At 38.5% G+C, this 27419-nt stretch overlaps 1 protein-coding gene across 2 annotated transcripts; it reads left to right on the top strand.

Annotated features, from left to right (window-relative positions):
• The first annotated feature begins 1057 nt into the window (after window positions 1-1057).
• Window positions 1058-27419, top strand: LOC112021675 (adenine DNA glycosylase). 2 transcript variants are annotated; one of them, XM_065759654.1, is made up of 8 exons: window positions 1058-1685; window positions 1903-1962; window positions 5005-5124; window positions 5191-5288; window positions 13908-14027; window positions 23984-24576; window positions 25344-25450; window positions 27003-27419. In XM_065759654.1, exons 1-8 carry the CDS (start codon window positions 1074-1076, stop codon window positions 27093-27095), a joined length of 1803 nt encoding a protein of 600 aa, XP_065615726.1. In that variant the 5' UTR covers window positions 1058-1073; the 3' UTR covers window positions 27096-27419. The 2 variants fall into 2 exon arrangements, with proteins under 2 accessions (XP_065615726.1, XP_023909996.1); XM_024054228.2 differs by lacking the exon at window positions 13908-14027 and having other exon boundaries at window positions 1059-1685.

The following is a 27419-nucleotide window of genomic DNA, read 5'->3' as shown; positions in this document are numbered from 1 at the left end:
AGTTTTATTTCCAAATCCCAATTTTACCCTTAAGTTAGATGGCATGGGGATGAAGTTGCTGTAACGTTATTAAAACTGCAACACAAGCTTCAATATTTGTAATTTCTTCCTTAAGAATAATAAAGGTTTCCTATCCTTTATCGTCAAATCTATATATATATATATATATAAAAAAAAAAAAAAAAAAAAAAAAAAAAAAAAAAAAACTGATCTCAGTTTTTACAATAGAGGAAAAGAAAATGCACAAACAAACTGGTCTGGTGTTACAATCAATGCCATTACCAATAACCCCAGAAAAAAGAGAGTCCTTACTTTTTGTGAGGTAATCGGAGCGACGGATCGAGGCGGAGACGGAGCGACGAGAGCGAGGGGCAGCGACGGCGACGGAGCGAGAGGGACACCGACGGCGACGGAGCGAGATGACTGAGAGAGACCGAGAGTGAGAGTGAGAGACCGAGAGTGAGAGTGTGAGAGAGAGACCGAGAGTGAGAGTGTGAGAGAGACTGAGAGTACTCGTGAGAGAGACTGAGTGTTTTGAGTTTTTTGTTTTTGAACTTTCAGTTTTTCTTGTAGCGCGCGATGAGGGACGCGTGGATGAGAAGGGATTTTAGGCTTGTAAAAAACGACTCCAGTGGAGTCGTTTACTGCGCAAATAAAACGACTCCAACGGAGTCGTTTTCATTGCGCAAAAAACGACTCCACTGGAGTCGTTTTATTTGCGCAGAAGACGACTCCACTGGAGTCGTCTTTTGCGCAAATAACACGACTCTACTGGAGTCGTTTTCTTCGCGACTAAGACGACGAAACTGAAGTCGATTTGTGGTCTACCTCGCCACCTCTTCATCGATCTGATCTGCAGTTAAAAAGGAAACTTGAGTTTATTGTTTTCGAATTTATAACATAGAAGTCGACCCCTCTAAAGTCGAATTGTTAAAAATACAATTTGTTTGAAACGTTGCCTAACTAATGATATAGTTTGGAATTGATGGTTATTTTCTAAAAAAATCCCAAAAATCGTTTCCTCTAAACCCGAATCATTAGAAACCAAATATATTTGAAACAATGCCTAACTAATGATTGGGTTTGATGGTTATTTTCTAAAAGAATCCGAGTGCGGGCTTGAACAATTCGAGGGGCTCAGTTCACCTTGGCCCGCATTGTGGTGTCCTCCTTCGTCGACAAGTTGGTCTTTATTGCGTCGATTTGAATTTGCAAAGGTTGCTTCTCCTAGTCCTAGCGCTTCAGCTTCAAAGGAAAGTGGGTTTTGCCTTTGCTTTTCAACCATGGAAGGAAACAAAAAGCAGAAACAAAAGAAGACTAATAATGGTAAAGTAGTTGTTGAAAGGCCAAGACGTTCAGTCAGGCTACAAGCAAAGACACCAACACACAAACAAAAAGCAAAAGAAGAAGATATAGAAGATATTGTTAAGTGGGGTTTCAGCAGAGACGAAACACAGAAGATTAGAGAATCTTTGTTGGAGTGGTATGACCAGAACAAGAGGGACCTCCCATGGCGGTATACAAATACAGCAGAATCAGAAGAAGAAGAGACAAAAAGGGCTTATGGGGTTTGGGTTTCGGAAGTAATGCTTCAGCAAACAAGAGTTCAGACTGTCATTCAATACTACAACCGTTGGATGGAGAAATGGTCCACCCTTCAACACCTATCTCTGGCTTCTCTTGAGGTAATTATTAATAATTAGCAATTTGGGTTTTGTTTGTTTGGTCTAATTCAATTGTTATAATGTGGGGGGATTTGAACCCTGTTGGAAACAAACATGAGGTGTTAGTTTAGCTATGAGACTCGTGGCTGTTTTGTTTTGTTGATTCTTAGGGAAAACGTGATTTGAACTCTTTTAAGTTTTAAGAGTTAAATGTTGGTTGATTTGTTTTGGTTTGCAGGAGGTCAATGAAATGTGGGCTGGTTTGGGATACTACCGCAGAGCACGATTTTTGCTTGAGGTGCACTCTTCTTATCTATCATTTTTCTATTAATATTGTTTTTATATATGCATATAATATCATTAACTACACTATCAATACTATTCTAATGGGATTTGCTGAATTTCTGTTCAATAGCTATGACTATGATTGTCTTCTTAACTAAAACAAAGACGCTTAATACACCTGTATGCTATAAAATACATATGATATAAGCTGAATTCTACCAGCAAATGGCAGTCTCTTGGCTCCCCAAAAGTTGATCCTACCAGATACTTTCGCCACTAGAGGTCTACAATCAATAGAATTCAATTTGCAATGAGAGAGAGAAACACCATCAAGTCATCAGCGAAACATAGTTAGGCACTTCATTGGAAGCTTCCCTTCCTTAAATTGTAGAGTACTTAAAATTTGACCTTTCAACATAGGAGTGACATTGGCACAGAAAATCTCACTCTTTTTAGGATTTGTAGCTAGACTAGATAGCTTCTAGAACTTTGTGAGAAGATCATTTACAAGCTGAGAAGAAGACTTATCAGTTGCACTAAACACCATCAAGTCATCAGCAAAACATAATTCTGTTAGCTTTATACTTAAACACTTTGGGTGAAATTTGAATTACCTTGGACAGCCTGCTATATTGATTGAGAGAGAACTTCAGCGCAATAACAAACAAATGCGGCAATAGGTGACCCCCTTTGATACCAGAAAAGTATGGGGCAAATCAAACTTATCTGATATGATGAATGAGGGAAGGTTGGATTTATATATATTTATATTTTCTGGGTTATATGGAATAAGAAAAAACTCAAGAATTAAAAGGATAGATAAACTCACTACCAAAGCAAACCCAAAGGGAATTGGCTCACAACTCAATGAGATACAAATTATCACCACCCAAAGAGATACAGAAACCAAACTCGCCACCCAAAGGAATCTACCCAAGGAATAGGAGTTAATTTAGGAGAAATCAATATTCTAAAGCACAAAGCTATATAAACTTTTTTTTTTTTTTTTTTTTTTTTTGAGAACCAAAAGCTATTTGAACTCAAATACACACTTTGATATATTTATTCCAGCTTTAGGAGAAATCAATATTCTAAAGCACAAAGCTATATAAATTTTTTTTTTTTTTTTTTTTTTTTTTGAGAACCAAAAGCTATATGAACTCAAATACACACTTTGATATATTTATTCCAGCCAAATGGCTTACATAATATCTTAGAACAGCCCTCTAAGCATAGGAGAATGAAAATGGCAATTAATAACATTACATTTTCAAGATTTTGACTCATGGAAACTAGATACATAATAAAAGACTTGTCTACTGACTCTACTCAAGAGAACTAAAACATAAAAGCTGAATATTCCCTAGAAACCCCAATTAAATGCTATTTGACTTCTTTTCAAACTAACCTATTAATATTCAAATATCTTATGAAATGGGGGCAAAATTCATTCAAAATACTGGCCTTATTTGCTGAGCTTGAAAATCAACTTGGTTGGGGTTATGAATCTAATTGGATTGTGATGTAGGCTTATTTGGACACTCCTCATGCCACCGTGCTTGTGGTTGCCGTTTTACTCCAGTGATAAAATCCCTAAACCCTTCTCCCATCAATCAGCACCCCAATAGTCCAAGAATGCTGTTCACAGCACCAGAGCAGCCTCTGCTTTTTCTCTTTCTCACCATAATTTGAGGCCAAATCCTTTTCTAATCCTCTTGAAATCCAAAATCCCTACTTTTACCTAGATTTTTTTCCACCACAAAACCCTAACCCCAACCATCTTAAAACCCCTAAAATGGACTACTTCCACAGAAATCTTGCAATTTTAAAACTTCAATATGATATTTTCCCTAAAGTTTGCAATCAAATAACAAACAGCCTGATGCAGGCAGTGGGTCAACCTCTGTTTTATTTATTTTTAAGTGTACATGGGCTATACCAATGGTCCATTAATTCATATTTGGGTTTTATTTAAGTTTAGTTATTTAGTTTGGGTTTAGTAATAAAGCCCAAGGAGTACAACTCCAAGTCTTATTAGGAGTTTAAAATAAAGTCCTATATCCACTAGGAATAGGTATTAGTCTTCTGTTTGAAGGGTTTAATACTTTCTAGTTTCTATTGAAGAGAATAATAAAATTTCAGATTTCTAGAGAAGCTATGAAGCTTGTTGCAGTTTGTGTGATGCACATCCTTCTTTGAGGTGTCCCCAAGCGTGATAATTAGGAAGTCTAGATGCCTAAAACTAAAAGTACCCTTCCATCCACCAAATAGCCCCACATAACTCTGAAACAGCCCGTTACTGTTCACATCACTGGAATAGCAACATAAATTTTAGATTTCTCCTTTGTTTCATCCTCAAATCCTACTATTCCTTCCCTCCATTGGAAACTCTATAATCCTTATTATTTTCCAACCTCTTTCCTACCCAAAAAAAAAAACCAAACACTAATTCCTCAAAATTCAGCTGTCCTATCACTGCCAAGATCTGACCTAGAAATTTTAAACCTAATTTTCCTTTGTTCTCCCTTGTCCTAAGTCACAACCCTAGAAGTATCATGTTGCTGTTTTCGCCTAAGTCCTGTTACTTTAGATCTTCAAAACCTCAACTTTTTCCCCTGAATTTAGTTCCTGAGCTCTTTTTCCTATGCCACTTGCAAAACTTGCAACTCAAATAAGGCAGGTGCCAAAATCAGTAGATAACTAATCTGATTCATCTCTCAACTGATGTGAATTGAATGACATAGGGTGCCTTTGACTATCTTCTGTTATCTAGTACATTGTGGCTCTTAGACATCACAAAGTGACTGGAATACCTTCCCAGTGGGCTGACACAATACTCATGTTCTCCTTAAGAATTTAGGTTTTGTAGTGAAGGCCTTTAGACACTTGAAAATGTCAATGAAAGGTTCTGTATTTCATCTCACTGATAAGAAATTTGAAGTCTCCTATATCTCGAAAGGATATAAAATAAAAAAAATAGGAAGAAGAGAATCACATCCTTATCTTGATAGTAAACTGTCCTAATGCTCTCCCTCCATTTTGTTTTTGTTGTTAGGGAGCTAGGATGATTGTTGCAAAAGGAAGTGGATTTCCTAAAACAGTTTCTGCACTGAAAAAGATTCAAGGAATTGGAGACTATACTGCCGGAGCTATTGCTTCAATAGCATTTAAGGAGGTGAGTAGCTTCTGGAATATTTTTGTTTAATCATCATGAAGCATTTTTCAAGGAATACTGTGTCAGGTGGTACCTGTGGTTGATGGGAATGTGATACGGGTGATTGCTAGACTAAGGGCTATTTCTGCAAATCCAAAAGACTCAGTTACTGTCAAGAAATTATGGTGGGCTATCATGACTCCAACAACTTTTCTGTTAGTTTTTATATTTTATTATGGAACTAGATTTATTGTAATTGTTTTAGATACTATTTTACTTACGTTTTTCATTCGTCCAATCTATAATATTTTGTCATTGGACTTATTGTTTTCTATTGTTTAAGAAACAAACATATTATTAGTTTGTCTCTACAACAATTTGATTAAACTTTCAACAAGTTATGTTTTAGCTTGTAAACTGAAGGCTTTGAAAGGTGATTTGAAGCATTGGAATAAGCATGGGTTTGGGGATGTGGTTTTTAGGAAGAGATGTCTTTTGACTGAGTTGTTAGAGCTTGATATGAGAGAAAAGCTGCAAGTTTTGTCTCTAGAAGTTAGATCTAGAAGAATTGTGATCAAAGCCGATATAGAGCATTTAGCTTCTTTGAAGGAAATTTCTTGGAGGCAAAAATCCAAGGCCTTGTTCATAAAAGAGGGGGATAATAATTCTCGGTTTTTCCATAGGTTGGCTAACTCACACAAGCGAACCAATCAAATTAGGGGAGTGGAGGTTGAAGGTGTGCTTTATGAGGATGACAGGGAGGTTCAAGCTCAGGTGGTGGAATTTTATAAGAATCTATATCAAGAGCCTGAATCTTAGAGACCTACTATTGATGGCTTGGAATTTGCTTGCTTGGATGAATCTGAGAGACTATCTTTAGAGAGGGAGTTTGATAAGGAGGAGATTCTTGCAGTTTTAAAGGAGGTTGAAGGTGATGAAGCACCTAGGCCAGATGGTTTTACTATGGGTTTTTTTCCAAAAGTGTTGGAGTGTGGTAGAAGAAGATGTTATGGCTTTTTTGTGTGGATTTTCATAGAACTTGCATCTTTGAAAAATCCCTTAATGCCACTTTCTTATGTCTGATTCCTAAGAAGACCAATGCTATTAACATTAAGGACTTTCGTCCTATTAGCCTTGTGGGTAGTTTGTATAAGCTACAATCAGAAGTGTTGGCACATATGCTTCGTTGTGTTTTGGATAAACTTATATCTAATTCTCAAAACTCTTTTGTTGCGGGTAAATAGATTCTTGATTACATTCTCATTGCTAATGAATGTTTGGATAGTAGAATGAAGAGTGGTATTCCAGGTGTGATTGTCAAGTTGGATATTGAGAAGGCTTATGATCATGTGAGTTGGGATGCTTTGTTTTATCTCATGGAGAGGATGGGTTTTGGAGAGAAGTGGGGGAGGTGGATGAAGTTTTGTGTTTCTACAGTCCAATTTTCAGTTCTTGTTAATGGCTATCTAATGGGTTTTTTTGGTAGTGCTTAGGGCCTTTGCCAAGGGGACTATTTTTCCTATTGGTGATGGAAGTTTTGAGTATACTATTGAAAAGAACAGAATAGGGAGGCTTTATTAGGGGTTTTCAAGTGAATTCCCGTTCACAAGGAGGTTTGCATATTTCTCATCTTCTTTTCGTTGCTGACACTATCCTTTTTTGTGATGCAACTAGGGAACAACTTTAACATATTTGGATGGTGATGATTTTCTTTGAGGCTATCACAGGCTTGAAAGTTAATATTGGTAAGAGTGAGATTGTTCCAGTGGGGGTGGTAGGGAGTTTGGATACTTTGGCTAGTGTCTTAGGTTGCAATGTTGGTAGGCTGCCCATGATTTACTTGGGTATGCCTCGTGGAGCTCATTTTAAGGATCCATCAATTTGGTATCCTATTATAGAAAAAATGGAGAAGTTTTCTGGTTGGAAACGTTTATATTTGTCGAAAGGGGGTAGGTTAACTTTATTGAAAAGTACCCTTTCAAGCCTTCCCACCTTTTTCTTATCCTTGTTTACTATCCCTCCAGCTGTAATAGATAGATTAGAAAGGATCCAGAGAAATTTCTTGTGGGGGAGTTTTGAAGAAGCTTTCAAATATCCACTTTTTGCTTGGAATAAGGTGTGTTGGCCAATTGAAATAGGAGGTTTGGGGATGAGGAGGTTTGGGTTGTTTAATCAAGCCCTGCTTGGAAAATGGTTATGGCATTTTGGAAGTGAAACCAATCATTTATGGCGTCAGGTTATAGCTACCAAGTATGGAGAGTCTAGTGGAGGTTGGTGCACTAGAGTTAGTAGAGGTGCTCAGGGATGTGGAATGTGGAAGAATATTAGGAAAGGTGCTGAGAGTTTCTTTGGTCATGTGTTTTATGTGGCAGAAAAGGGTTTTCGTATTCGATTCTGGTATGATCTTTGGTGTGGGCACATTCCCTTAAAGGATCTTTACCTTGATCTTTTCTCTTGTGCTATAGGTAAAGAAGCTTGGATTTTTGAGTTAATTAGTATTTCACCAAATGGTGGTAATAAGAGATGGAATATTCAATTCCATAGGGCTCCTGATGATTGGGAGGAGGAGAGAGTCTATTTTTTACGAGCTTATTTATTCCAAAATGCCTAGGGGTGAGGGGACTGATAGTTCTTTTTGGAAGTTAACCCCAAATGGTGTTTTTGATGTGCTCTCTTTCTATAATTCATTATCTGCTCCTCCTACCTTTCCTTTCCTGTGGAAATGTATTTGGAGTAATAAGGTACCTAAAAGAGTGTCTTTCTTTTTATGGACTGCAGCTCGAGAAAGTATTCTTACTATTGACAACCTTGTAAAAAGGAACTTGTCTTTGGATAATTGGTGTTGCTTGTGCAGTTGTGATGGAGAAACAGTGGATCATCTTTTACTTCATTGCAAGTTCGCACACGCCTTATGGAGTAAACTGTTTTTGATGTTTGGTTTGCAGTGGGTGATGCCAAGGACGGTTGTTTCTCTTCTTTTTGCATGGGAGAATTATTTGGGGTTACACTCTTCTTCAGTCTGGAATATGGTTCTAGCTTGTTTGATGTGGCTAATTTGGAGGGAATGAAATACCCGCACTTTTGTGGACGTTGAGAAATCTGCGGATTTTTTGAAGTTTTTGTTAGTTGGGACATTGTTTGGGTGGTTTTGTACTTGGGGTTTTACACAATGTATTTCCATTTTTGATTTCGTGCATTCTATCTCTATTTGATTTGTTTCTAGTACATTCTGTTTATCATCGTGGACATGACGTACTTTTTTTAATGAAGATAACTATTACCTATCAAAAAAAAAAAAAGAAAAAAAGATTGATACCATATGCATTATGCACTTGCATCATTTTTTCGACTATTAGAAATTTGGTAGGATTCTTTACAATATAGGCTTTCATTTAAGTAGGACTAAAATGGAGCACATGGAATGCAAGTTTAGTAAAAGTAGAAATAAATATGAAGGGGCTTTAAGATTTGATGGTCTAGAGATCTTTTAAAATTTGACGTGCCATCCCTACAATCCATATCACCCCCCTTTACCTTTTTTCACACCACCACAATTTTTTTGGTCGACCTTTGGCCAAGGACCACCACCACCCCCCCCTTGATACCTGTACCCATAGCTTCCCATCACTCAAACTTACAACCCAAGTCAACCGGTACTCTCGCATAGCCCCCTAACGTTTCACATCCCTCAACCTTACAACCCATTGTTACTCCCACACAGCCACCTAAACCTCAACAGCCCAAGCCTAAACCACAGTCAGGGGGGGTTGGAGAGGATTTCAAATGTCTTTCATATTGATTCAAAGGTTTTTTCTTTAGCTTTTGATGGTGGTAGGATAGATTTCTATGCTATTCATGAATGACGGGGTAAGTTCCATGGCTCCATTAGGGTGGGTCATTTGGGTTTGGATTGGATTATTGCTTGTTTGGCAGATCTAGATCAGTGGAACTTTCAAAAACAACCTTTTTTCAAATGTTTACGTGAGAATTCTAAACTTTTGGAGTTTGCCAGTAGATTTAACAAGGGTGGCTTATTTGTGGAAATCTCTGAATACCACAATGGTGCAAGAAGGGGTTGTCTACGAGTTCCAGAGGTGACCAAGATAGGTGGTTGGACTTTGTTTGGAAGAAGATTACGTGACTATTTTTTGGGGAAGACGAATGCTGGACCGGTGGAAAAGGTGGTGGCCAGAGGAAGAGAGTTTGAAAAAGTAGTTGACATGCAAAATCCCCAAGTTTGGAAAAAATAAAATGGCCACGAAAATAAAGGGAGTAATTTACGTTTTGTGAAGTATCTTCCAAATATAACTGGTCAGCGTAATCAGTTTGAGCCTTTGGGGGGATTTGATGGTTCCAAAAAGGCAATATTTGCTAGTGTGTCAACAGCTGGTAGGCCTATCCATGTAAGTCATTTAAAATGGACCCAAGCCCACTTTTGTTTAAAAATATCTATTGACTTAATGGGTGAGGGTAAGCGGACTGTTTCTTGGGGTAAGTTTCAGCCCATTGTAAGCAGACCTGCTCAAGCCCACCAACCCAATCGTGAGAAGGGGTCGGGTCAACCCTCTTTGGACATTTCAAGACATGCATATAGGTGATGGGTCCGATGACTTGTAGATTTCAGAGTGGGTGACTGGGGAAGGATCGGGAACACACAAGGATGAGGAAGGGGAGATTCCAAGCTCCGGCGAGGGACTGGGTGGCTCCCCTATTGCTGATATGAATTCCGATGAGGGACTGACTCACAAGGAAGAGTCCAGGGAGTTCCAGAGCTCCGGTGGGAGACTAAGCGGCCCTTTTGTGATTGATACGAAGCTCGACGATCATGTTTTGGGTTCAGAGGATCACGGTACTGTTGTGGAGGCAGGCTTGAGTGTTGATAGAGAACCGGCACACTCTCCTATTGTCGTTGATCAAATCGTGGACCATGGGGCTCGGTTTTTGGTTACCGATATAGTTAATGGAGCTTGTTCGACAACCATTGAAAATTCTGGGTGTCCAGTTCAGGTTCAGAGCCAAGTGAGGGTGCGTTCGGACTTGTATTTTCCTATTTCTGAGGTGGGTCATGGTTTGGTTGACTTTGAGGTTCCTAGACTGATTTGGGATACTACTTTGCCTTCGGGTAAGGGTGAGGAGGTTGTTAACCCTGAGGTCATTACACCTTTGGCTCTGTGGGACCCAAATGGTTCTTTTGATCTCGTCTCTATGGAAGATGGTTCGGATGGGGTTTCAGTGGAAGATGTTATAGAGCCTTCAGAATGGGTGAGTAGGATGATTAGAGATTTTAGTACTTATGTGGGTTTCCCAATTGATTGCTGTGAGAGACAGTGTATTGATTTTTTTCAAAAACTTGAGAGGGTTTAGGAGCAGCAAGCAACTGTTGTTACTACTCGTCGGGTAAGCAATTCAAACCAAAAGGGGATAAGGGAGTTAAGAAATTTGTTTTCATCTATTAATTACGATGGGCATTCTAGTAGAAGTCCTAGAGGTAGTTTGAAATCCTCTAGTTTGGGTTCGTCTGTTAGTAAATGAATTTAAAAATGCTGTCATGGAATGTGAGGGTTTGAATAATCCTCATAAGAGAGATGTTGTGAAGAATCTTTTACGGGAATGGAAGTGTGATATCGTATGTGTTCAAGAATCTAAACTAGACAGCACCAGCTCCAGCATGGTTAAAAGTCTCTAGGGTAGCCCTTTTGTAGACTGGGGGGCCTTAGACGCCATACATACAGCTGGGGGTGTCATTCTAATGTGGGATAGAAGGGTTTTTGAGAGAGTAGATTCAATGGTTGGAAGTTTTTCAATTTCTGTTGTGTTGAAGGGTGTGGCAGATGGCTTTGAATGGTTTTGTTCAGGGGTGTATAGACCGACTGATGGAAGTCTTAGGGATGCTATGTGGGCAGAATTAGACTTAGTGAGATCACGGTGGGCTGGGGCTTGGTGCTTGTTGGGAGATTTCAATGTTATCTGTTATCCGGTTGAGAGACTTGGCTGTGACTCTTTTAGTCCAGCTATGTTTAAATTCTCAGATTTCATTGCTAAACATTCGTTGATTGATTTGCCTTTGGTAGGAGGTGAATATACTTGGTTTCGAGACTCTGATAGTCCTTCTATGTCCAAACTTGATAGAGTTTTGATGACGGCAGATTGGGAAGAGCATTTCTTAGATGTGACTCAAAGAACTCTCCCTAGGGTGGTGTCGGATCATTGTCCTTTGCTAGTGGAGGCTGGTGGTTTGTCGAGGGGAAAGAGCCCTTTTAGATTTGAAAATATGTGGTTAAAGGTGGAGGGTTTTGTGGATAAGGTTCGTTATTGGTGGAATGATTATCATTTTGTGGGACCTCCAAGTTATGTTCTAGCTTGTAAATTGAAAGCCCTTAAAAGGGATTTGAAGCATTGGAACAAGCATGTTTTTGGAGATGTAGCTTTTAGGAAAAAGAGTATTTTGACCGAGCTCTTAGACATTGACATGAGAGAAGAGATGCAGGTGTTGACTCAAGAGGATAGGGCTAGAAGGTTGGTGGTTAAATTTGATATAGATTTTCTGGCTTCCTTGGAAGGGATTTCTTGGAGGCAGAAGTCCAAGGCTCTTTTTATCAAAGAAGGTGATAACAACACAAGATTCTTTCATAGAATTGCCAATTCCCATAGGCAAACCAATCAGATTAGGGGTATGGAGGTAGATGGCGTTCTCTTTGAGGAGGAGTCAGATGTTACGGATCAAGTGGTGGATTTTTACAAGAGATTATATCAGGAACCGGAAACTTGGAGACCTACTATTGATGGGTTAGAATTTGCTTGTCTAGACGAAACTAAGAGGTCTATGTTGGAGAGAGAGTTTGAGAAGGAGGAGATTATTGAGGCTCTTAAGGAGGCGGAAGGAGATAAGGCCCCTGGGCCAGATGGGTTTACTATGACATTCTTTCAGAAATGCTGGAGTGTTTTAGAAGGGGATATATTGGCTTTCTTCAAAGATTTTCATAGTCAGTGTGTTTTTAAGAAATCTCTTAACGCCATGTTCCTATGTTTGATCCCCAAGAAGACTAATGCAGTTAATATCAAAGACTTTTGCCCCATTAGTCTTGTGGGCAACCTTTATAAACTGTTGGCTAGGGTGTTGGCTCATAGGCTTCGAGGAGTTTTGGATAAATTGATATTCGACTCTCAAAATTCTTTTGTGGGAGGGAGACAAATCCTTGATTCGGTTTTTGTTGCTAATGAATGCTTAGACAGCAAGTTGAAGAGTGGTATTCCTAGTGTTATAATAAAGCTGGACATTGAGAATGCTTATGATCATGTGAACTGGAATGCACTATTTTACCTTATGGAAAGGATGGGCTTTGGGGCAAGGTGGAGTAGGTGGATTAAGGCGTGCATCTCTATAGTTAAATTCTCTGTTCTGGTTAATGGATCTCTTGCAGGTTTTTTTGGTAGTTCTTGTGGTCTTCGCAAAGGGGATCCTTTGTCTCCACTTTTATTTCTTATGATTATAGAAGTGTTAAGTAGAATGTTGAAGAAGACAAAAAATGGTGGTTTTCTTTGTGGATTTAAAGCGGGATCACATAGACATGGGGGCATCCATATTTCTCACCTTCTTTTTGCCGATGATACTATATTGTTTTGTGATGCTTCTAGGGAACAGTTATTATACGTGCGGATGGTGCTGATCTTCTTTGAAGCTATTACAGGCCTGAAAGTTAATGTAGGCAAGAGCGAGATTGTTCCTGTTGGCGATGTTGGGGATTTGAATGGTTTGGCTCATATCCTTTGTTGCAAGGTGGGCATTTTGCCTATGAGATATTTGGGCATGCCTCTTGGGGCACACTATAAGGATTCATCAATTTGGAATCCTATTATTGAAAAGATGGAGAAACGGTTGGCTGGATGGAAAAGACTGTATCTGTCCAAGGGAGGTAGGCTTATTTTGTTAAAAAGTACCCTATCGAGTCTTCCCACCTACTTTTTATCGTTGTTTACTATCCCTCAGGCTGTGGTTGCAAGAATTGAAAGAATTCAAAGGAATTTCCTTTGGGGGGCCTCAGAGGATGTTTTTAAATATCCTTTAGTTGCTTGGGATAAGGTATGCTTGCCAGTTGAATGTGGTGGTTTGGGAATCCGGAGAGTAAGGCTATTTAACAAGGCTTTGCTTGGGAAGTGGTTGTGGCGGTTTGGGAAAGAAAATCATAGATTATGGCGTCAGGTTATAGCAGACAAATATGGAGAGGCAAGAGGAGGCTGGTGCACTAGAGGGGTAAGAGGTGCTCACGGGTGTGGGATATGGAGGAGTATTAAAGAAGGATCAGAGAAATTTTTTAGCCAGATTTTGTTTAAAGTGGGTGAGGGTAGCCGTGTTAGTTTTTGGCATGACCCATGCTGTGGGCCTACTCATTTGAAGGAACTCTTCCCTTCCATGTATGATTGCTTTGTTTCTAAAGAAGCACGGGTCTCTGACTTGGTTGTAACAAATTCAAAAGGAGGTAGGAGTTAGAATTTATTGTTTCGTCATGGTCCTCAGGATTGGCAGGCAACCACTATCTACTCATTCTTTGATTTTATTTATTCCTCTATGCCGAGGGGTGAGGGGGGATGATCGGTTGGTCTGGAGATTGACTACATCTGATGTTTTTGATGTGCGCCCTTTTTATAAGCTATTATCTAGTCCTACTACTAATGTCTTTCCTTGGGAGTGTATATGGCGTACTAAGCTGCCTAAATGGGTTGTCTTTCTTCTTATGGACAACAACTAATGATGGGATACTCACCATTGACAACCTTATTAAGAAAGGTCAGTTTTTTGTTAATAGGTGTTGCTTGTGTTGTTGTAACGGGGAATCAGTGGACCACCTTCTTCTTCATTGTAAGTTCACTCACGCCTTATGGTGTGAAGTTTTTGCAGTGTTTGGGATTCAATGGGTCATGCCAAGGTTAGTGACATCTTTTTTCTTTATTTGGAGAAACTGGTTTGGAAAGCATCTTTCAATCATTTGGAACATGGTCTCGGCATGTTTAATGTGGTTAGTTTGGCAGGAATGTAATGCTCACATTTTTGAAGACAAGGCGAGAACTTTGGAACATATAAAATGTTTACTTTTTCGTACTTTGTTTCTTTGGGCTCGTATTTGGGGGTGTACGAATTGTACTGCTGTAGCTGATTTTTTAGTTTCTATTTCTTTTAGCTCTTGATCTTCTTGTATTTGTTTCATTGTTCAAAGTGTTCACCATCGTGAACATGATATTCAATTTTTCAATAAAAGTCTTATTACCTATTAAAAAAAAAAAAAAAAAAGATACCAAAGAGCGAAAATTTTTGATATATTGGATCAATAATTCAAAAATATGGAGAGTTTGAATATGATGTGAATCATATGATAAGAGTAGGGTGATGAAGTGGAGAACTACATCAAGAACATTGTGTGGTTGTAAAATACCTATAAGGGGTCTGGGGACCGAGGAATCCCAGTCGAGGATTAATTTGCCCAAACCAGACCAAGACGGATAAGCAAACTCCAAGGATTCCGCCTATCCAAGGAGAGCAAGAGAATCAGAACAACTAATACCCCTTAGAAGCCCAAGGATAGGAGAAGAGACAGTAGCTAAAACAAGGTTGGTGGGAGGAAGTTCCCTGAAGGAGACTCCTCCCATCTCCGCATTGAATGCCCAACACCAACCTTATCAGTTGTATTAATGTGAAAATGACCCCTAAACAGTAACTTCACAGCTAGTAATTCCTACCACCTCTAGAAGGGTCCTGATGGGACAAGTATCTAAAGAAATGCCCTAGGATGTACAAGTGGAGGGCTAGGATGCAAAGGAAGAGACTATAAAAGGAAGGTAACCCCCTAGAGAAAGGGGATGGACAATTTCTAAGTAACAAGAGAATAGTGAGGAGAATTCAATATTACTTTGTAAAGAACTAGAACTAAATTTATACACAAGAAGTTGATCCTCAGATCCACCCGAGGAGAATATTATCCTTAATTGATTTTCCATTTGTGCTTATCTACTACTTAGGATTCTTTAGTCCTAGACTTGGACTTAACCTTGTATTGCACTTGAGTTAGTTACCCACTTTTTTAAAAATTCTATTGTTTGAGTTTGATTTGAGGGACAAGGTACTACTAATCTAAGTGGGCTTGGGCCTTTATTTTTTGAGTCTCTACAATTGGCGCCATCTGTGGGAAACCATTTGCAATCTTCTTCATCCAAGCTATGGATAACTCGAAACAGGATAAAGAGGAATCTGTTGGCTTGCAATGTGTGGATCACTTTGTCAATCTAGAGCGGAGGAGGGATCGAGAGCATAATCGAACTCTAAGTGTTAGGGTGGAAACACAACATACAGAACATACTAATAGGAGCCAATCAAGAATTGGAAGTCATATGTCCCATGAGCAAGAGACCCGAAATCTCAAGTTGGAGATTGATCATCTACACAAAAAATTGCACCATAGGGCACATGTTAGGGGAGATCAAACACCTCCATCAAGCTCAAGATCTGAAGATGAGGGAGACTGTAGCTACAGACCGAGGTTAGGGACTCCCCCCAGTGAATTTTTCTCTACATCTTCACACTTAGATAGGGTGGAGAAACATAGTAAAAGGCGAGGTGAGGGCTCATTTCCTAGGAGCATGGGAAACAATGCAATGAACAAAACTCTATGCCAAATCTCTAAGTCACCCTTCACGCGAAGAATATCAGGGCCAAGCTTCCCCATCGTTTTACTCAACCTACTTTTAATAGGACCAACCCCGTGAAACATGAGAGTCACTTTAACCAAATGATGGTCATTCACTTGAGGAATGAAGCCCTTATGTGTAAGGTTTTTCCTTCTAGTCTCGGGTCTGTTGCCATGAGATGGTTCGATGGGCTGGAAGAGGGATCAATAAGCTCTTATGAAGAGCTAACTAGGGCTTTCAGAGTGAGATTCGTGACGTGCAACAGGGTTCCCAGACCTTGGGACTCTTTGTTGTCCATGGTGATGAGAGAAGGGGAGATGCTTAAAACCTACTCTGACAAGTATTGGGAAACATTTAATGAAATTGACGGGGATTTCAAAGATGTGGCCATAAGGACTTGCAAGGTTGGGTTCCCAACAGAACACGATTTGAGAAAGTCCTTGACTACAAAACCCGCCTAAAGTATGCGTCATCTCATGGACTGCATTGACAAGCATAAGCAGGTCGAGAAGGATCAAACCTAAGGAAAGGGAAAAACCAAAATCTTCCCCCCTGAAAGGTGAGATCCTCAACCAAAAGGGTATAATCACAGTCGACCCTGGAGAGAGTTTGCTAACCAATCATCAAGGGCTAATGCCCAAGTAGTCAACTCAATATTTAAGGAGTTAGTGTATCAAATCCTTGAGAAGATAAATAACGAAACTTATTTCAAGTGGCTTAATAAGATGGGAGGAGACCCATCCAAACGAAATCAAAATCTTTATTGCCAGTATCATCAAAATAGAGGACACAACTAAAGTCTGTAGAACCTTGCGTGATCATCTGGACCAATTGGTGAAAGATGGGAAACTGAAGCAGTTCATACACCAGCCTTCAGGGCAAGCAAGTCAGACTGGAGTAGGATACCAAAGGGAAATTGCTACTCGGCCATCCTTGGGAACAATGTGATTTTTTCCACTCTTAGCTGCGATGCTAGTTCATGTTCAAGTATTATGTCTGTAGCTTCGAAACCAGCACTTGAGGAGCAAGTTTGAGAATCTAAGAGGGTTAGGCTTGAAACATTGCCAACTTTAGGCTTCTCGGAGGAAGATAAAATTAGGACGTTTCAACCCCATGATGATGCCCTGGTTGTGACCCTTTGTATTCGGGGGTATGATGGAAAGAGAGTCCTGGTAGATCAGGGAAATGGAGATGAAATTATGTACCCAGACTTATATAAGGGGCTGAATTTCAAGCCTGAGGATTTAAGCAAGTATGATTCCCCTTTGGTTGGGTTTGATGGGAGAACCATGATTCCTCGAAGGATCGTTAAGTTACCCGTGCATGCAGGGAACGAAGTGGAGCAAGTGAACTTTATTGTGGTTGAAGTTTATTCTCCCTATATGGCTATTTTAGCAAGGCCCTGGCTTCAGGCCATGGGAGCAGTGTCATCTACCTTGCATTTGAAAGTCAAATATCCCACTGAGGGGCGAGTTGGAGAGTCTGTTGGAAGTCAGACAATGGCCAAGCAGTGCCTAGTGGCCGCAATCAGACAACAATCATTGGATAAGGCTTCTTCTACATTAGAAGAGGCCTTGTAGCAATAAGTTGACCTCGAGGGGGCTCAACTACTCCCCGTTGAAAAGGAGGAACATATAGGTTTTTTTAAGGATAACGTAGATGTTTTTGCGTGGAGTGCTTATGAGGCGCTAGGAATTGACCCAGACTTTATATGCCATCATTTGAATGTAAATCCTGCGACTGTACCAAAAAGGCAACCATCTCGACGCTCTTTGAAGGAGCACGCCAAGGCAGTAAAGGAAGAGGTGAATAAGCTCAAGCAAGCAGGGACAATCAAGGAAGATTTTTACTCCGAATGGCTAACTAATATTGTGGTAGTGAAAAAGAACGGGAAGTGGCGATTATGTGTTGATTTCACGGATCTGAACAAAGCATGTCCAAAGGACCCTTTTGCCATTCCTTGGATTGATCAGCTAGTGGATGCGACGGTTGGACATTCTCAAATGAGTTTTCTAGATGCCTTCCAGGGGTATCACCAAATACCTTTGGCCATCTCCGACCAAGAGAAGGCGGCTTTCTTAACCCTCACTGGGAATTATCATTATTATGTGATGTCTTTCGGCCTAAAGATTGCTGGATTTACGTATCAGAGGATGGTGACTCGAATGTTTGAGTCTCAAATTGGGCAAAATGTTGAGGGATATTTTGACAACATGGTTGTAAAGAGTAAGCAAACTTCAGAGCATCTGAATGACTTGGGAAGTGTGTTTTCAGTTCTCAGGGAGCCCAAGTTGCGTCTTAATGCTTTTAAATGCTCCTTTGGTGTTAGTTCGGGCAAGTTTTTGGATTACATGATCACTCACCGGGGAATAGAAGTTAATCCCAATCAAATCAAAGCCATAAATGACTTGTACCCATCTTGGAATCCCAAAGAAGTGCAGAAGTTGATAGGAATGACGGTCGCCTTGAATAGGTTCATCTCTCGGTTAGCAGACTAATGTTGGCTATTCTTCTAGCTCCTCCACAAGTGGAAAAACTTTGAGTGGACCAAGGAATGCATTGTTGCTTTTGATGAGTTGAAGCGGTATTTATCACACCCTCCTGTTCTCTCCCGACCCGAGAACGAGGTCTTATATGCTTATATAACAGTCATTGATCGTGTAGTAAGCCTAGTCCTAGTCAGAATAGATGCTAGGGTGTAGAGGCTTGTCTACTATGTTAGCAAATCCTTACAAGAAGCAAAAACTGGTTACTTACCCTTGGAGAAGGCAGTTTTGGCCATCATACATACAACAAGGAAACTTCCTCATTACTTCCAAGCGCAAACCGTTGTGGTTCTCACCTAACTTCATCTGCAGGCGCTACTTTGGAAATCTGACTACACGGGAAGGATTGCCAAGTGTGGGACAATGCTTGGGGCTTTTGATATTAAATATATGCCCTGTACGACTATAAAGGGACAAGTGTTGGCAAACCTAGTTGCTGAGTTTATCGAGGGTGCCGAGGTAGGCGAGATGCCGAGTCCCAAGATCTTTGTAGTCTCTACACCCTGTCCTTCAACTTGGAAAGTTTATATAGACGATGCAGCTAATCAAAAAGGATTTGGTGTAGGAGTTGTCCTAGTATCCCTCGAGAAGATAACTGTGGAAAAATCTTTAAGGTTAGGTTTTCCAGCCACAAATAATGAAGCAGAGTATGAAGCTATGCTGGCTGGGATGGCGATGGTTGGCAGGGTAGGAGGAAAGGCCATAGAGGACTTCTCGGACTCAAGACTAGTGGTTGGGCAAATCAATGGAGAATTTGAGGCCAGAGACTAACGAATGCAACATTATCTTATCAAGGTTAGGCAGGCTCAGTCTAACTTTGAAGCTTTCTCCATAAAGCAAATCCCAAGAAGCCAAAACTCTCATGCTGATTTGTTGGCTATGTTGGCCACCTCTTCGGGATTAGACCTCCCTCAAGTTATAATCGTTGACGATCTGGTGGTTCCTGGACAATGTGACCAAACCCTAACTAGAATACATAGCATACAAATTGGTCCGAGTTGGATAGACTCATTAGTTTCGTTCTTAAGGGATGGGATACTTCCCCAAGACAAAGGTGAGGCTGAGAAGATTCGAAGAAAAGCTCCGCGATATTGGCTTTCCGAGGAGCAGAAGCTGTATAAATGCTCCTATTCGGGACTATATTTACTATGTGTCCATCTCTAGACTGTGGAGCCCTTATTGGAGGAGTGCATGAGGGAATTTGTGGCAATCATACTAGGAGGAGGTCCTTATCGCATAGAGCTCTCACCTAGGGGTATTGGTGGTCTAGCATGCAAAGGGTTGCTCAAGACTATGTTAAGAAGTGTGCCCAATATCAGAGATACGCTCCAAATATCCACTAACCTGGAGGAGTCTTGAATCCATTCTCCAATTCTTGGCCATTTGCTCAGTGGGGATTAGACATAGTTGGACCATTCCCAAGAGTAGGAGGAAACCAAAGATGGCTTCTCGTCAGGACCGACTAGTTCACAAAGTGGGTCAAAGCTGAACCACTGTCTAATATTAGGGACGTAGATGCAAAAAAGTTCATTTGGAAGAATATTGTCACCAGAGTTGGAATTCTCCATCACCTTTTCTGATTTTTATTCAATAATTTCTCAAAAAACGTTTATAGACTTAGAAGTCTATTTAAGGGCTCCATAAAACTTGACATACAAGAAAATATATTCTAAAATAACTCTTAATTGATACCTAACCATATCAGGAATCAAATTTGACCTAAAAAGCATTAAATGCACCTAAAAACAAGAAAATAAATCACCTAAACCTAAAATAACGTTTTTTTACATAAAAATACCAAAAATAATAAATTACAATAATTAAATAGTAAATTGTGTCGTACATTAGGTAAGGCAGTGCAAACCATCATGCCATTCACCCGAAACGATGAGTAAGTCTTTGTCCATACCTTTATTGGAATCAGAAATACAGGAAATCAATCTAACAGCAAGAACTCTACTCCGAAAATAGTAACCTGTTTCTTTTCCCCTTTGGCAATTGTTAACCTAATTCATGTCATGCTAGGTGAGGTTGGTTCTCATTTTTCGATTTAGCATATCTACACTACTGAGGACCCTAAAAGGGTTAGGAGAGCATTGGGTAGGGGAAAGCCTAAAGTTAATAAGGAAGTCCCTAGTCACTCCACCCATCGAAATCTCCATTCCGCCTTCAATAAAGGCAATCATGGGAATAACTACGAACTTAGGTGGTTTATTCACTAGCCACTCTCCTAGCTCATAGTGTTGAAGTTCTACGTTTTCAGGGATTCTATACTTTGCCCTAAAAGCGGCCATGCCCTCGGGAGTATTAACTAACTTAGCAAACCTACCCATGTATTCCTATTAGGTAAAATAAGAAGGGAAGAAAGAAAAGGGATTTCTTTTATAAATGGGTGAGAGGCTAAAGGCACTTACAAGTGCTGAAAGAAGATCTCCTCGGACTACTGCTTCAAAGGAAAATTGAAGAGAGTGTGTGAATGGGAAAAATTACTCCACTCCCCCTGAAATAGGGATGGGAAATGAGCAGCAAATTTCCCACTCATTAATCCCAAGAAATTTGGGCCGTTGGATCAACATTGCAACGTAGAGCATAGGGGGACAGATAGCCGCCTAATGCAATAATTGTAGCAACATGGATACTGAAGCGTCAGGAGCGTTCACAAGATAGGTGAAATGATGTCCCCATGTGGGAATGCATTTAGCATGTACCAGCTCTCCCAATACTACTAAAACCTCCCCCTCAAAGTGTCTTCTGAGGGCAAGGTTTTAAGGGGCTATTGTGGGGGGTACGAGGACCGAGGAATCCTAGCCGAGGATTAATTTGCCCAAACCAAACCAAGACAGGTAAACAAACTTCGAGGATTCTGCCTACTCGAGGAGAGCAAGAGAATCAAGACAACTGATACCCCTTAGAAGCTCAAGGATAGGAAAAGAGACAACAACTGAAACAAGGTTAGTGGGAGGAAGTTTTATGAAGGAGACACCTCCCACCTCTGTATTGAATGCCTAGCACCAGCCTTATCAGCTGCATTAACGTGGAAATGACCCTTGAACTGTAATTTCATAGCTACCAACTCTTTCTACCACCTTCAGAAGGGTTCTGATGGGACAAGTATCCAAAAAAATGCCCTGGGACATATAGATGGAGGGCTAGGATGCAAGGAAAAGGACTATAAAAGGAAGGTAACCCTCCAGAAAAAAGGGGCTGAACAATTTCTAAGTAATAAGAATACTGTGAGGTGAATTCAAGATTACCTTGTAAAGAACCATAACTAAATTTATACACGAAGTTGATCCTTGGATCCACCTGAGGAGAATATTATCCTTAATTGATTTTCCATTTGCACTTATCTACTACTTAGGATTCTTCGGTACTAGACTTGGACTTAACCTTGTATTGCACTTGAGTTAGTTACCCACTTTCTTAAAAATTCTATTGTTTGGGCTTGATTTGAGGGACAGGGTACTACTAATCTAAGTGGGCTTGGACATTTATTTTTTGAGTCTCTACAATACCTATTATAAGTTATTTGTTAGTAAAATTTGAATGTACAAGAAAGTAATATTTGCTATTTGTTAAACTATTATATTATTAAAAGAGACATAAATTACTTGAAGTTTGGATTCTAGCCTTAGTCTTAAAATTTCAAGGTTGATTAGTTAAACTATTATATGATTAAAAGAGACATAAATTACCTGAAGTTTGTAATATCCCTCTAATTCCTCCTCCATCAATGCTAAGAATGGTGATTAGGTATCCATATTCTTGAGGATGAATTTGAAAAAGTGGTTTTTTCTAATCCATTAAGACAATGCAACGAAAATATAGGTTTCAAAGGCTGTGTGTGTATGACTGTAAAATATACTTAGTGCAAGTACATGCTTGATGGTAATCCTATATATAGCATTTTGGTCAAAACAAAGTCTTGGTAATAATTGTAAGTCTAGATATGCCTATGACAATATTACAACTTGTTGCAATGCTTGTTGTAATATTGTCACATATTAATATTACATTTGGTTGTAATGTTGTCATATGCATATCTGAAAAAGAAAAAGGGAAAAAATGTTGAATATTAAGCTAAGAAAAGAGAGAGTGATGCTATAAATTCAAATAGGGATTTTTTATCTAATTTTGTCAAAATAGGAAAATCTTTCTGATTAGATTTTAAGATAGGAGATATTTGAAATTATAGCATCATCACTCTCTCTTTTTCTTAGCTTAATATATATATATATATATATTTAGATTTTAATATGACAACATTACAAGTTGATGTAATTTTGATATGCATGTGACAATATTACAACAAGCATTGTAACCGGTTGTATATTGTCATAGGCATATTTATATTTATTACTTACTAGAACTTAAAATTATTACCAACTACGACTAGGATTTTGTTTTGACCAAAAGGCTACTATATGTAGGATTACCATCAAGCATGTAGTTACACTAAGTACACTTTACAATCGATACTCATATACACAACCTTTGATACCTAGATTTTTGTTACATTGTCCTAATGGATCATACAAAACCACTCTTTCAAATTAATACTCAAGAATATGAAGATCTAATCACCATTCTTAGCATTGATGGAGAAGGAATAAAAGGGATAATTCTAGGCATTATCCTTGATTTTCTAGAATCTGAACTTCAGGTAATTTGTCTCTTTTAATCGTAATATTTGCTATTTGTTTTCAATAAGATATGTGGGAATATCTTTACTTCCTAGTTTAGGAGAAAGCTACTTATTGATGCTAAAAGATTCTCTCTCTCTCTCTCTCTCTCTCTCTCTTTGATAGTTACAATAGTGGGGGAAGGGGGATTCCAACCTTGGTTCTTCTAATAAAGGAGGGTAGACTATGCCACTAAGCTACAAGGTAGGGCAATTGTACAAGGATTTAGGGTAGCTAACAGGGCATGAGAATGGTCGTCATCTTGATCCAAGTAGTAAGTGTCTTGCTGCATTTGATCACGAAGGGGCGTATAGCATGCAACCCCACAGAAATATTAAAGGCTACCCAGAATTCAACTGCAAGTTCATTTCCAAAATGAAATGTTATAGATCTATGGATCTACCTCCTTAGTAAGAACTAAGTAAGCTAGCTGATTGCTTCATGGTGAAGCACTTGGAGGCTAAATAACAATATGATGACAAGTTGCTGACAATGCATCTATCCTTTATAGAAGTCCTATATTACAAAAATACCTCACATATTTCAAAAATTGCAAAAATAACTTTGTACTCTTTTTTATTTTATTTTATTTTATTTTATTGTATGACCATACTTGAGTAAATCCCATGGGTTTAAAGCATTCTAGTGGCATGCGCCTAAGATCAGAAGAATTTTTGTGATTCCTCTCTTCAATAAAGTTGATATTCTTGGACCTCTTTCTTTTCTTTTCTTTTGTTTGTTTTTGTTTTTCATTATTGTTTTTTTGAATTTTGGAAATTGTGTGAAAATGCACTGCTTATCTGATAATATATATGCATCACGGATCATACTAAGCACATTTATGGCAGCCTTCATGATTTGATCAAAGTGATGACAGGATGATAATTTGATTGTCTTTCCTGGAGTTTGTGTATTTAATGCATGTCTGTGTTTGATGTTTTAACCTTTTTCTGGTTTTATGTGGTGTGGTGATAGGAAACTAGCAGCTCAGCTAGTTGATCCTACCCGACCTGGAGACTTCAATCAGGCTCTCATGGAGCTTGGTGCAACTGTATGCACTTCACTGAACCCAAGCTGCTCTTCATGTCCTGCATCTGGACACTGTCGTGCACTCTCAATCTTTAGACATGATAGCTTGGTATTGGTTACAGATTTCCCACTTAAGGGGGTAAGGGTCAAACAGAGACAAGATTTTTCTGCTGTATGTGTTGTGGAGTTACTGGGAGGTCAGAGAACATCAGAGGGAAGCCAAATTGACAGTAGAGAGGTACTGGGAGGTCTGGAAAAATTAGAGGGAAGACAAACTAACAATAGATTTCTTCTTGTAAAAAGGCCTGATGATGGTTTGCTTGCTGGCCTCTGGGAATTCCCATCTGTCTTGCTGGATGGAGAAGCTGATTTGGCCACTAGGAGAGAAGTAATTGATCACTTTTTGAAAAACAATTTTGGACTTGATACCAAACAGACCTGCAACATAGCTTTCAGGAAGAATGTTGGAGAGTTTGTCCATATTTTCTCTCACATTCGTCTAAAAATATATGTGGAACTGTTGGTATTACATCTAAAAGGTTTGTGCTTGCTCTCTTAAATTTTGTAACAGGGGTGTGCTTTTATGAAATAAATAGATTTGAATGTTGCTGTTCTTTGAGTATCAAGTTATACTCTTAAATATAAAGCATTATTTGCAATAAATTCTAGTAGTCAGAATTATTGGCACTTAATGATGGATAGTATCATATTTATTATAAAATTATTATAGGTGATTTATAAAACCATATTATCATAATTAATGTAAATTTTATCATGTCAATTGGAATGCACAAAACCACAGTTTCATCTAAACCTGATATGAGTAGCAAAAATCAAAATTTTGCCTTGTGTTTAGAAGCATATAAATTGGAATGAAATCATTTGGAATTTTGGTGTGCTTGGACTTTGGATATGCTCTGCTCCCGGACACTTAGGCCTTTTGCACACTGAATTAGAGACCTGGAAAGCTCATTTTTTCACCATACTTCTCCTGACATTTCCATGCATTGCTGAGGTTTTATTCTGTCTCCATTGTTTTATTTTGAAGATCTTACTTTTGTTGGTGGGCCAAAGTGAAATTTATACCTTGCTTATATCTAGAAAATGATACAAATTGTAACAGCAGTATATTGTTTTAATGGAAATATCATTAAATTTAGCTGCATATCTTTTTATTGTCAAGGGTGTACTTGTCAGACTTTTTTTATTTTTTATTCCATTAGTGAAGTGGGGGCTCTTTGAGCTTTCTCTGCACATTCATGACTTTGCAATGCGTGATCCATGATTGCTTTCTCTTGGCATGAAGGTGGGGGGAATCACTTGTCTGGGATACAAGACAAAGAAACTATGACTTGGAAGTACGTGGATGGCGAGGCCCTTTCGAGCATGGGATTGACATCTTCTGTAAGAAAGGTAGTCTTAATCCTGCACCTCAAGTTTCCATGATAAGACGATGTCTAATTATAAAGTGATTGCTATAGGATGTAAAAATAGTGCTAATTATGTGTCTAAACATGCAAAGTTTTTGCTAACCCACTTCCTTTTTGAAATTTACCATTTAGGCCATTTTGGATGTGCAAAAAAAAAAAAAAAAAAGATCCCTCTTTTCCCCCTTGTTTCCTTCTATAAATTCATTGCTAATAATATGCTAATGTAAAAGTAATGAATCAATCATTTCTGCTACCCTTAACGTTTCCTCTCACAACCCTCCCACCCAAAACAATGAAAAAAAAAAAGAAATAAAAATAATAAAAATAAAAACCTACTCTCTCTCTCACTCTGGGATTTTAGCCTCTCCCCGTGAAAATATGCATTCAGTATCTGAAATAGATGAAGTCTAGGCAAATTGATTTGCTGATGTCAGATATGGTAGAAAGTTTAAGATACTTCAGTCAGTATGATTAGTTGTGGAGATGAAAGGATTTGGTTGTGATTCTAGCTCAATGTAAGGAGTTGGATCTAAAATTCTTGCTTACTGTTTTCTTTTTTCTATTATCCTAAGTATCCATTTCAATTTCCAATAGGTTAGAAAATGGTTCTACACCTTAAGAACTTTGGAAGTAGCTAAAATTTTAAATTAAAAGAGTCTGTTGAAACATCTCTCTAGTTTGCAAGATTGATAATGCTGCAAGGGAACTTTATCAAACCAATATGATAATCTATGAAACAGATGATATGTGGGTTGGAATGGCAGAAGCCACCAACATCTATACTACTATTTAAGGGGATTCCTCTGTTTGAGATCCTTATTTTTTTGGTTTAAAAATGCCCCTACACTTCTATGTTTAAGTAGAGACAAAACTAAAGGACAGTCTGGTAAAAATAGAACTCTAACTCCCATTAAAACATTACCTAACAAATAGGGTCACTCTACTGTTAATTTTTAAATTGCTTTATCTATTTATAAATTAGATTCTCAAAATAAAAATTATATATAAAAAATAAATTTACACAATTTTTTTTTTGGCTGCAAAATAAACATGTAATATTTGCTCATTTTTTGAAGAGCCTCATGACACTCCTGGTTATATTAGTTGTTCTAAATATATAATATTAATAAGAAAACGTGCAAATCTCAAATTAGAATGAATGAAAAATTATGATAACTAAAAAAAAAAAGCCTCATTGCACTCGCGAAACGTGTGTGATGAGGCTAGTAGATACATTATGGCTAATATGTAAAGGTGTCAGATCTACTTTTATGAATGAATTTTGAGTTTTGTATTCTAATAAGCTTTAGTTAGAATGAAACAAAGCAAATTATGTGAATTTTAAACCCATTAGTTGCAAAATTGGAGCTTCAGTTCAAAATTATGCGTTTTTAATTAGGAGGTGAGTAATGGATTTAATTCTTACGAAGGCATTTTGTTTTCCTTTTTATTCATATTTGGATTGGTGAACTCATTATATGTCATTCATATTTGTATTTTCAGTTAGTTGCTCTTAAATCTTTATCTCAATGCAGGTATACACTATGGTTCAGAAACTTAAGCAGGAAAAGTTGTCCTTTAGTTTTACCCCATCAAAAAAGAGAAGTAGAACAACTCGGAAAAAATAATAAATCGCTGAACTGAGCCTTTTGCATTAACTCAAGAAAAACTTTTAAGATTGTTGTTTTTGCATTTATCTTCCAAAAATGTGCGCATTGGCCATGCAACGCTGCAGATTCTGTGACGGCTGGTCCTTCTAGCTTTTGTATGTCCTCTTTATACTTTTTCATCCCAAAATAGGATATGCACGTTGGGAAATGAAGTTACTATTCCTTTGTCATTTTGTCATTTAGGTAATGTTTGGTACACTAAATGAGAATTACAACAAGAATTGTAATATTTATTATTATGAATAAAATGTGTTATAATGTAATAACAAAATCTATTCATTA

This window comes from Quercus suber, unplaced genomic scaffold (assembly GCF_002906115.3).
Source record: "Quercus suber isolate HL8 unplaced genomic scaffold, Cork oak 2.0 scaffold_336, whole genome shotgun sequence".
Taxonomy (NCBI): domain Eukaryota; kingdom Viridiplantae; phylum Streptophyta; class Magnoliopsida; order Fagales; family Fagaceae; genus Quercus; species Quercus suber.
This window is presented reverse-complemented; position numbering and strand designations above follow the sequence as displayed.